The 12,254-nt window shown below is 39.7% G+C and overlaps 1 protein-coding gene across 2 annotated transcripts in view; it reads left to right on the forward strand.

Annotated features, from left to right (window-relative positions):
- zgc:92140 (uncharacterized protein LOC447854 homolog) overlaps positions 1–8,123 on the forward strand; it is a 58,717-nt gene extending 50,594 nt beyond the window's left edge. For both annotated transcript variants that reach the window (XM_036579558.1, XM_036579559.1), the window contains exons 4-6: positions 975–1,042; positions 1,802–1,862; positions 7,195–8,123. In XM_036579558.1, the coding sequence (XP_036435451.1) occupies positions 975–1,042; positions 1,802–1,862; positions 7,195–7,233 (168 nt within the window). In that variant the 3' untranslated portion in view covers positions 7,234–8,123. The remainder of the gene's footprint in view (positions 1–974; positions 1,043–1,801; positions 1,863–7,194) is intronic.
- Positions 8,124–12,254: the final 4,131 nt, after the last annotated feature.

Genomic DNA, 12,254 nt, shown 5'->3' on the forward strand with positions numbered 1-12,254 from the left:
TCTTTATTTTTCTTTCATTCCTCCTTTCTCTTTCTTTTTCTTTGTCTCTCTTTCTCTCTCTCTGCCTCTCTTTCTTTTTCTCTTTTTCTTTCTTTCTTTTTCTTTCTTTTTTCTTTTTATTTCTTTTCTTTCTTTCTCTCTTTCTTTCTTTGTTTCTTTCTTTGTCTCTTTCTCTTTTGTTATTTTTTCTTTCTTTCTTACTTTCTTTTGTTTCTCTATCTGTCTTTCTTTCTCTCTATTTTTCTTTTTTCTTTCTCTATATTTGTTTGTTTCTTTCTTTCTTTTGTTTCTCTCCTTTCTTTCGTTCTTTCTTTTATTCTTTCATTCATTCATTCTTTCTTTTTTCTGTTTTTTTCTTTCTTTCTTCTTCTCTTTCTTTTATTATTTCTTTCTTTTGTATTTCTTTCTTGATTTTTTTTCTTTCTCTCACTTCTTCTTTGCCCTGTCTCTTTTTTCCATTCTTCTTGTCTTTAAATACTTCTTTACTGTTTTCGCATTTGTATATTTTAATGACCTTTTGTTTCTTTTCCATGTTTAACACTGCAGTGTGAAGCACAGAAACTCGAGGCAGTTGTTTATAAAGGCTGTTGTAAAACCTTAAAAATGGAATTAAAGCCATTTTATTAATGTAATATTTGTCTAGTATAAAAAAATAAATGCTTTTTATATGTTATATAAATTGGCACCCCGGTAATGCACAATTACTGTTTATTTACTGAATTTAACATTTTGAGAAAAACATAAAAGGTGCCCTGTGCAAATGTTATGGCACCATTTTATATTTTTTAATATGTATATTTTTGTCCAACATGTTAAACTCATTTATTTTGCAGTAAAATAAGCAGAAAAATGCCATATTTAAGATACTGATCTGTCAGAGTGGATCAGGACAGTTTGTGTTTGAGAGGTTAAATCCTGTGTGTGTGTGTGTGTGTGTGTGTGTGTGTGTGTGTGTGTGTGTGTGTGTGTTTTAGGAGAAGAGTTCAGCACATAAAACCAAACTGCACAAGGAGGTCCCAGGAGCCAACGCCAACAGAGCCAAGTGAGTGTGTATGTGAACGAGAGAGAGTGTGCTTTCTGTGTGTGTGTGTGTGTGTGTGTGTGTGTGTGTGTGTGTGTGTGTGTGTGTGTGTGTGTGGAGGGCGGGGATAATCAGTCAGAATGGTGTGTTAAAGTGAAGTTCAGTTTTATTTAGTCTTTTTTCAGCATCAGAGATGAACAGCATCATTGTGTGTGTCTGTGTGTGTCTGTGTGTGTGTCTGTGTCTGTGTGTGTGTCTGTGTGTGTGTGTGTGTGTGAGAGAGTGAGAGGGGGAGTGTACTATTATTCTGCTGTTGTTGTAATGGAAAATTCTCCTATTTGTTGCCCCCCCCTTTCTCTCTCTCTCTCTTTCTGTCGCTCACTCACTCTCTTTCCCACTTTTTCTTATCCTTCTTTCTTCCTTTTTATCATTCTTCACTCTTTTTTCTTCCTCCCTACTCTCTTTTCTTTCTATCTTTCTCTCTTCCTTCCTCCTCCCTTATCTCTCTCTCTCTCTCTCTTTTTCTCTCTTTCCTACTTTATCTTATCCTTCTCTCTTACTTTGTCATTCTTCATTCTTTTTCTTCCTCTCTGCTCTCTCTTCTTTCGCTCCATCTTTCTCTCTCTCCCTCTGCCTCTCTCGCTCCCTCTTTCCCTTCCTTTTCCCTTCCTCTCTCTCTCTCCTTTCTGTCTCTCCCTCTCCCTCTTTCCCTTCTTTCTCTCTCTCTCTCTCTCTCTCTCTCTCTCTCTCTCTCTCTCTCTCTCTCTCTCTCTCTCACAGTATTCATACGTCAGAGAGTCAGCAGGAGTTCTTTAGAATGCTGGATGAGAAGATTGAGAAGGTGAGGGAGGGTGGGAACGAGGAATCGTGTGTGTGTGTGTTGTGGCGGTGAGGGAGGGAGGGAGGGGCCTGAGCTGGACTCGGAGATTTAAAGGGCCAGCGTTGTCCATCCCTGCAGGAAATGCTTGTTCATTTGTGTTGACATGGAAAAACACAGTCCTGATTATGTCACTGATTTTGTTCACTGCTGCGCTGCCTGTCTACAATGTGTCTTCAGAGTGTTTGATTTGTAATGTCTGATTTGCTGATACTTCGGATATATTTAGCTTCAACACGATTCATGTTCATCAAAGTGTCTTCCTCGGTATGAAGAGCAGGTTTTGTCAAAATGACAATTTGATGGTTTTCTTTTCCACACGATTGTTTAAAGCTCATGTTAGAACTCCTTTGGTCCAGCGATGGTTTAAGGCCTGACAGGTCTGAGTGCTGATGAGCGCTGACATCACAACAAGGGGATGAAATGTGTGGACATGCAACTTTCATGTGCAGGGAAGTAAAGATGTGACACAAAGTTCAGTTACCTGATTATAGTGGTTTAAAAAAGACGTGTTTTAACTGGCTACACATATAAAGGGCAGTGTTTTAAATTTTATCAAAGCCATTCAGAGTGGTTTGGTGTGAAATACTCTGTTCTAGAGAAACTCAGAACAGTGCACGGTGGTGGTGATAGGAACCAGACGTCTGAAGAGTTTAATGCCTCTACAACCTTCATCACATAAAGTTATTACATGAAAGCGTTGTGAAAACACTGCCTGATGCCTGAAACGTTGTTTTGCGATTATTTTGAGAAGGTTTTGGACTAAAACGTATGTTCTAAAATCTGTTCATGGTGGAGAGGTACGTGCAGGTTCTTGTAAGGCAAAATAGTCCCCAAATAAAACATATATTTTCAGATTTACCACTATTTTACCATCATCAACATTACATATAAAAGCTCAGGCACGTGTAGGTTCACTGGCTGTTTTTAAAAGCTCAGGGGTCGGCAACATGCGGCTCTTCTACTGCCCTCTTGTGGCTCCACAGCAGAATCAGATTTGTAAGTAAAAATAAAATAATCCTCCTTTACAGTAAAATAAAGCTCTGCTGATCGTTCAACACAGTTTAACAATAAATGGTCTTAAACTCTGGAGTTAATGTAGAACTGCTAATTCACCCTTTAACCCTGAAGACTGGTGCACAGACTGCTGGTCACCATAGCAACAAAGACAACAGTCTCACCTAGTTAGTAGCTAACGAAATGGCAAAGAGAGAGATTTAAGATGAACATCGATAATTAGGAGACAAATGGACCTATTTGTGTTTATAATCACTCCAGCTGGTTTCCTGATACGTTTAATCTGCAACGAGAAACTGACAAACACTAAAAAGTCACGAAGCTGAAGTCAGTTTCTCGTTCGCCAGCTTCTGGTTCGAATGTTTGTGTTCCACCTTAAGTGGTGCAACAGTTAGCCATATAGTTAGCTACATTCTGGCACCTCAGGCACCATTTAAGGTGGAATGGCTAAATTTGAACAAGAAACTGGCGAATGACAAGCCTTGTAAAAAGTCGAACGTTGAGAGACATTTTACAAGAAACTGTTCTACTTTTGTGGAAAAGTTTCCTGCCAGAGATGCGAGAAAAGCAGCTATAGCTGAGCTAAAGCTTAAAGCAGAGCAGAGTAAGTCTTTTTTTTGCGTTTCTATTATATTTTTAGCCTATACTAGTACATTAACACATACTGAGACATATTTACAGTCAAGATGGTGAAATGTCACTTCAGTAAAATGGACATGAAATGTGGCTCACAAGGTGGATTGATTTTTGTTGAAACTTGACAAAATGGCTCTTCTTAACACTTGGGTTGCCGACCCCTGGGATAGTAAATAATATATGTATGTATATGTGATACATCATCTCCTGTCTGTTTAAATAGAACAAGTGAAGCAGCACAGTTGTGTCACAGTAGATCCTGTTTAGACCGTCTGACTTTTCCTCTGTCGCCCCCTTGAGTACTGAGCACTTTAACCACCGCAGTAATGTAACAACACATGATCAGTTCATGCAGCAGGACTGTTTGTGGCCGAGCTTTGTCATCTGCTTTTCTGTTCTTGTTTTCATTATGTTTGTGGCCTAAAAAACAGAGGATTAAAAACTTGTCAATATACATGTGAACTGGGTCTACGTCGAAGGGCCTCAGCATACTTCTTGTGAAACGAAATTCTCGAGAGTTGCACAAAGCTGAAAGCGAATTCACGAGCTTACAAGCTCACATACTTTTTTGCGGTTTCTTGTTGTCTACCGCGGTGCTCCACTCCAACAGGTGGCACTATGACATTTCATGATAAGTTCATGACTAGTGGAAAACGATTCTATCACAGTTCTAACTATGGCAACGTGCACGTCCAGAATGCTGCCACCACCTAACCCTCTACTGCATGTGTTATGAAAGCAATTAAAAAAAATTATTCACTTTTCTTGCATGAAATGTACCTGATTATTAAATATCAAAACATTCTTTCAAAATAATTTTTGCAGGGGTCATTTTGGGGTATATTACATCAACATGCAACATTGTGCGACAATGGGAAGAAAGCGGTGACACCTGGCTTGTGATTGGCTAAATCCATTCCACTGTCACACACAGATTTCTGCAAACTCTCATAACAAAAATACTGAATGTTAAAAAGAGCTCTTAATGTGCCCACTAAGAGATAGTATGACCAGGAACATGCTTTTTGTTGACTTACTCAAACTGTTCCCTTGGAAAGGTGAGGAAAATGGGTTTGTTGCCTTGAGGCAACATTGTGCAATAAAGGGTTAAGATGAAACAGAAAAATTCGAACAAGAAGCTGGCAAATACAAAGCCAACTTCAGCCTCGTCCTCTTGTGAACCTAAATATAAGATACCCTGCATGTTTTGGTGCTTACTACACTTAACATCTTACATTTAGGAGGTTTTGATTGTTCATTTAAGTAATGCGCGTTTCACAGTGAAACATTGGTGTGCATGCAGTGAAGCTCCTCAAAGTCGTCCATCTTTGTTTCATGGCACGCCTCTTTTGTTGCCGACCAATCACAGGCTTTGTTGCATAGTGTCTTTGTCCGTGGAGTTCGCCAAGCCTCTGCGCGACGTCTGCGGTTGTTCGTTTTCTCCGTAATTACGTCATATTGTTCGCTGACGCCAGGCGAAACTGTTGATGTGCAGTGTATCTTTTCTCTGCCCACTTTGTTCCTTCATCTCTCTCTCTCTCATGCTCGCTCTTCAGGGATCATTAAGGCTTTAGATGGTGCTGATAAGATTCTGAAAGATTTGTTTTTTGTGTATTTTGAAGTGATGAGAATTGGCAGTGTTTTTCCAAGCGGAGACGCCTCAGCTCCCACAGTACACACACACATTCACACACTCACGGAGCACTTCCTTTTAAGGAATAGTTTGTTGAAAAGACAAATTTACACAGAAATATAAAAAAACCCTCAAATGTAGTCCGTCAGCCAAAACATGTTCCTTTATTTGTTTTGCATAGAACCTACGAAGCTGATGTAGCCAACAAGTCATGGAAGCTTATGTGCACCACTTAGCATTTTAGCTGGCTAATGTGGTTTCTGACACTATATGACTCTAAGGCCCAGTCCCATTTCTTATTTTTACCCCTACCCCTTGTTTTCGAGTGTCACTTTGCCCTTGGAACTGATTTACAAGGGGTAGTGGTTGAAATCTTCCCTATGAAATGGGACCCTCAAACAAAAAGAGCATTACTTCATTAACAGCTACTAGCGCTGCTCTGTAGGCGACCCTGCCAGTCTGCAGTGACAGCAGAGGAGGGTAAAGTTCAGCTCCTCACTGCTGGGCTTTAGTTACATTTAGGGCATCATTTGCCTTCAAAGAGGGGGGTGATAATTTATTATCACCCACCCATAATTCTTCAGTGATATGAAGCTGAAGTCATCAGCTTCTTGTTCAGATTTTCCTGTTCCTCCTTAAATGGAGCAGCAGTAACAGTCTGGCGCTTCAGGCATCGGAACTGCTGGACTATTTAAGGTGGAATGGGAAAGTTAGCTAGTTAGCTACCGAGACATTAGCAATTTGCTAATGCTTGTTATGAAGAAAAGGACCATAATACACTGAAACGACACTCAGATAATTTAATGGTTATCGTAATTTTATAACAGAGAAGATTCTCACATTTGTGGGTTTCTTTCGTCGCTTGCTCAGCCATCTTGCCGGTTTTTCTTTTGTCTGGTGCTTCATTTGGAATGTGCCTCTGAAAAACCTCCTGCTGATATTTTATGTTTACTGATACATGTCACGTATTGAAAGCATAGGCACCCAAAAACACTCTGTTCAAAGTTTCCCAAACATTTTTAAGCAAAGCCGTTGTTTTTTTGTGGGCCTTCATGCTTTCTAGTGATAAACAGGTGGGACTTGAGTGATTACTTAACAACTCCAATTGCTAATTTTTGCTAAAAGGCTAATTGGTGGGATATAAATTTCCATTACTTGTTAAGCTACATTAGCCAGGTAGCTCCAGTGCGAAACTAAAGAGCCAAACATAGCTCAGCTGTTCGACTTAGTGATTAGATTTTTTAAATTATTTTTTATGCCACACTTTTGCTTTAATGTGAGTGTGCTTTAGTATCTTACTCTCTTTCTCACTCACAGTGTGTGTGTTTATATGCACTCAATAATTCGACCATAATCTGATTTCTGCAGTTATCTGATTATTCAAATGGTCACGTAAACAGCACACTCTGATTTCTTATATCAGAGTAAGGTCTAGAAATCTGAAAAAGAGAGCTGGATTTTAGCTCAGTAATCAGATTTCTCAGAGCATGTGAACTCTTACTCTGATTTCTTTCGGATTTCTCAGTCTGCGCATGTGCGAAAACGGACTGCCGTACCGGAAATAAGCGAGCAGAGTTGCTGCATCGTGCAGCAAAACACTTTTGGAGCGACGCTGAAACCAAATACATGCTTGACAATATGAAGGATTTAAATATTCTTCATCTTCTAGATGATGTTTGTTCATATTTACAGGTAAAGTGGCGCAATGTAAAAAGCTGCAGCATAAAGTTTGAGTTTAAATTACGTTTCTGTAACGTCGTCTTCTGTGAGTTTATTGGCTGGTCGTAAAGCAGAAATCTAAATACTGCCTGACTCATGTAGACCCAGAGTTTCCCCATTATCTGATTATTCAAGAGCATATAAGCGTATCGATTGGATTACTAACAAAATCTGATTTTCTGCAGTTATCGGATTATTAAGTGTATGTAAACACGCTCAGGGTTTGCTTTCTTACAACACTCTCTCTCTCTCTGTCTGTCTGTCTGTCTGTTTCCGTCTCTCTCTCTCTAGGGACGGGACTACTGTTCGGAGGAAGAGGACGTGACATAGCATAGTGGCCCCCCCCCCGACCCCTGCAGATAGAGGAAGAAAGAGGGGGAGAGAATGTTCCCTTCTGTGGACGAGCGACGAGTGAACTCTAATCAGTGTTTCGTCTGTAACTCTGTTCAGTCTGAGCGCGTGTGAGTGAGTGAGTGAGTGAGTAAGAGGGATTTTTCCCTCGCGGACTGCAGCTCTGTGCCCCGCCCACTCTCCTCCTACTTCTTTCTACCAAGGATAGACAAAGAAACGGAACGTTTGATTGATGTTTGATTGACGAGTGACCGACCTGTTGACTCACTGCTGGAAATCCGTCGGCATTCGCACACGCCTCCCTCTCTTCACACCTCTGCTGTGAACGACGACCCTCCTGACGTCTTCTGAGCGAGAGAGAGAGCGAAAAAGCAGGATGGAGCGTGAAAGAGAAAGGAGGAATTGCTGTTTGTGGAGGTGAAGGAGTGCATGTGAGAGTGCGGATGGAGGGATTAGTAGAGGTGTGTGTAATATGTAAAGAAAAAGAGAAGAGATATTTTAATAAGAGAGATACGTGGGCCAAAACGCTCTGAACTTTTGCCTTTTGAAGGAATTTTTTTAATTTGTGAAAGTTTTTTGTTGTTTTTGTATCTTTTTTTTGTTTTTTTTGGCTGATATTATAGCACAGTGCCCCCTTCAGACTAAAGATCTAAAGGTCAGGGCTGCAGTGCCCCATGCAGTGACCCTTACAGACCCTTCTCACAGACACACTATTAAACATTTGAGCATATTGCATTATACAACCACATCGAAACTTGTAACTCAGTTGTTTTTATGTTTGAACACTCTTTAACATTTCACAGTGGAGTGACAAATAGGAATTATCCAGATTTGCTTATGAATAAAAATAAAGAACATTTAATAAATCAGTATATCAGTAAAATCTCTTCACATTAACATACATTAAAGTTAAGAACATTTTGTCGTACTCCTATAAACTACTATTTTTTATGAATGCGACAATGTAAACTAAACCCATACCGAGTTTTACGTACGCTAGCGTTCAAAAGTTTGGAAAAATTAAGAATATTTGTTATTTTTTGTACAAAAACAGCTCAAAACGTGGATTAACATATTACAAACTATTTGCCAAATGTGTTTTTAGATGTTCAATTCAAAATTTCTTGACTTCTGTAAACAAGAAGTGCATAAAACTGTATATAATCTACTGTAATTATCTATTTACAGTCCTGTGCAAAAGTCGGAGACCAACTTTATCCAGCAACCAACTTCTAAGACTTTCCTGTTCACACAGCAGGTCAAAGTGGTCCGAATCTTCTTCTTCATATGTGACACAGATTTGTGTCTGTGTGTCAGTGTGAACAGAAAAACTTACTGAATCTGACATTTTCAATTCCGATTTGAGACGCTTTCATATGTGGTACTGAAATCCGATACGTATCTGATATTCGGCAGTCCGACTCAGTCTGAACAGTCAGATTGGAATTCATGTGACTTTTACGTCAATCCAACTCCTCATTCATCACAATTTCACGCTGCTGAGACCTCATAAACATTTGGATACACTTATTTGAAAGAAATGACCAAACGTGGTCGTAGGAGAACGAGGCTGCAGCGTCAAAGAACAGTTTAAAGTCTGAAAGCAAAGTTTAAAGAATCCGAGGACGCGAACCAAAGAAGTGACCGCGCCCCTTTTACGGCTCGAACACATTCTGGGTAACGAGCCCAGCTGTCAGTCAGTGAAGCTTCATGAAGGCTCCTGTGATGCTGGTGAAGATGAAGTGGACACAGTAAATACAGAAAAAATTATATTTGTTTAGTTGAGGCTTCTGTGTAGGTTTCTGCCAAATAACCCTGAGGCTAAAAAATGAATTACTTGTACTTAATTTTATTGTAGCTTGAAAGAAATAATTTAAACATGGTCTCCGACATTTTCACAGTACTTTAAAATAAGTTATCTGCCTCGAAATTTGATCTCCATTTTTGAAATATGATGAATTCTTAAATTCTACCTTAATTCTTGATGTTACACAGCTTTCTGTGTCAATTTAGAATCTTCTACAGCTCCTTCTAAAACTTCCTAGCTGCGCCGGCTGAGCATATTAGAATAACTTTATGCATTAATCTACCAACAGATTCCAAACTTTCGCACACTAGTGTATATGAACATGTGAGCTGCGTTCCAAAGCCTAGGCTGCAGCTGATGTAGTGCGGGTCCTCGGTAGGACTGTCCTATGAAGACTCCTTAGTAGCCTATTGGTCACACGAGGCTACAAGAGAGGTCCCGCCTCTTGCAGTTGCACCGCGAAACTTGTGAGGGAACTGGTGAGAGAAAATGGAGCCGTTGCATTGTGTTTGTTGCTATGGTAGCTGATATGCTAACAAGCTTATGTAGTATGATAAACTATATATATACAAATACTTCTGATTAAAGTAGGATATTTGGACGAATGCTTTAATTAATCAATCATAAGGTAACGAAGACGAATTAAAAGATGTGAACGACTTGCATTTTAAAGCAAGCTCTGCTCCAACGGCTTCGTTTTTCCACCAATTTCGTGGTGCACAGAGAACTGTGGGTAACCGAAGGCGTGGAAGGATACATCAGTTGTGTCCTTGAAATCGGCTGCATTTCTAGGCTGTATTTGAAGGGTCCTTCACTTTGGTACAGCCTTCTATGACGCAGCAGCCGAGAAATGCAGCGTAGACTTTGGAACGCAGCTGTTGTCTACATCCGTACACTTCAGCTCAAACTGGCTACATTCTCTACTGCGTGCTACCTGGTCCTGATATGACCAGTATGTAACACAGTAATGTCAGTCGTACAGAATGCAGCGTATGGAATGCAATAAGTATAGGCTGTGACGTCAGTATGAGGAAGAGATAGCAATGTTAAACAGTGGGCTGATTCCAATCCAAATGAAATTCCCTACTTCCCTGACCCGCTTCCAGCCTACAGATCCACAAAGAGAGAAACAGAAGTTGTTTCCGAATGTAAAAATGGTCTTCTGTTGTCATTTCCTTCAGGAGTTTCCACTAGAGTTGACCTGTCCATTCTCTGCCCACACATGCAAACATAGCTATTACAAAATGTTAGCAAAAATCCATTCAAGCTAATGAGAAATTGTAGCACAAACATGTATAATTTTTTCCTAATTTCATATATTTATTTTGTATACATGTTAAAACTCACAGTGGTGGGCTTGAGTGTTGTATTTATTTATTATTTTGTCATGTAAGCAGGGTTTTTAACAAAAAATTCACTGGCTTTATCTAGTTTAACATGGCTAGGTAGCTGTGTTACCATCATAGCCTCTCTGTTAGCCTCATATGGAATGTCTTTTACAAGCTTCAAATTGTTTAATCCAGTGTTTAACCCAGAACCAGGCAATAAAGGTTTATCTAAATGGCAGTTAGCTTAGCCTTAACACATTACAGGAACCCCACAGGGGTGCTAGCACAAGTTAGCATTATTGTAGATATGTTTTTTCCTTGTTTTTGACTGAGTTTTGACATTTATGGCCCAAACTGAAGGTCTAGCTCCTATAGGCACGATTCAGCACTGAGAAGAATCCATTAGCTACATTAGCCTCGTAGCTCAAAACATGTCTTGGCTGATAAAATAATTTGAGGTAAGGGGAAGATTTCTGAATTTTTTGCCAAACTATTCCTCTCATTTGGGTAGCATACAACTCCATTTTTGTCAGAATACCCACATGTATCATGTGTTATGATGTTATATTATTATATATTTTGTGTACATTTAAAAAGTCAAATATTGGGCTAGACTGATATATTTCCTTATTATTTGTCAGGTAAACAAGATTTTTAGGGATACAGATCTGATTGATGGGCCAAACAGCAGTTTACTGGCTTTAGCTAGTCTATTGCTAGCTAGCTAAGTTAGCATCATAGCCTCCTCCATTATCTGCCATAGCGTAGCTGAAGTTAACCTGAGGGATTTTTTTCATGGATGTACTTGACTTATAGTGTAGACTGGGATTGAAAGGTTTCCTCCATTCCTTTGTCTCCGTTGCTGTCACTGAGTAGCTTGACTTTATAGATGTAACTTGAAGCAACACACTGTCATGCTTTGTTTTTGCTCTAATGTAAAGCAAGTATGGTGGGGAAAGTGTCAGCAGATCTTCTATAGCATGGCTGCCCAAAAGTGGAGCCCCCTGCTTTAGAGTAACTTCAGCCATTCTGCAGTAGCTGGTCATGTAGGCTATGATGTTTGCTTGGCTAGCTAGCAATGTTAAACCAGCCAGAGCCGGTTTATGAGGAGCCTGGCCACTTCCTATTTCCCCCGTTATATCAAAAACAGGACTGCTGAACAGCAGAGGGCGCCCGCGAGCGAGTCCTCGATGAATGGGAGTAAATGGCGCTCAATGGTGTTAAAATAATCACTCGCCCAGAACTTTTCTTTAATTTTAGAAAGTAGAAGGATGTATTTCACTAAAAAAACAAAGAAATCTCACCTGTATGTTTCCTTTTTTCTACAACAAACTGGTTTTAGGCAGCAGGAGGCGGGCTTTACTGCTAGAGCGTGATGATTGATTGGCGAGCGGAGCAGCTCATTGGCTGTTCGCGCTGACTGACGTCATGGACGTAGATGAGACGCCGTTTTAAACTCGTTTAAGCTCTTAAAAAAAAAAAACAGCGGTGTTAAAATGATTTATGCTGTTCTGTGTTCAGGAGATGATTGCATTGCTTTACATTAAAAATGTTTAAGCATTTATAAACTATGATTTTGCTCAAATACTCCATATCAACCCATTCATTTTGGACTCACTCGGGAGCGCCCTCTAGCGTTAGAGAAACCCAGAAGACATTGCAGAGTGGAAATTCTCCTCTCTATAAGTTCTCTGAAACTCGCTGAAGCCACTGAACTTTCTGTCTAGCCTATCAATCAGACACTCATCCCTTAAACTTCAGTCAAGAAGTTACAGTGTAAAAAAATGCTCATCAGATCAACCTAAAAATTGACTTAATGTGGTAACAACTAAATTAACTAGTTTTATTCAACCTTAATAAATATT

This window comes from Colossoma macropomum, unplaced genomic scaffold (assembly GCF_904425465.1).
Source record: "Colossoma macropomum unplaced genomic scaffold, Colossoma_macropomum, whole genome shotgun sequence".
Lineage (NCBI taxonomy): Eukaryota > Metazoa > Chordata > Actinopteri > Characiformes > Serrasalmidae > Colossoma > Colossoma macropomum.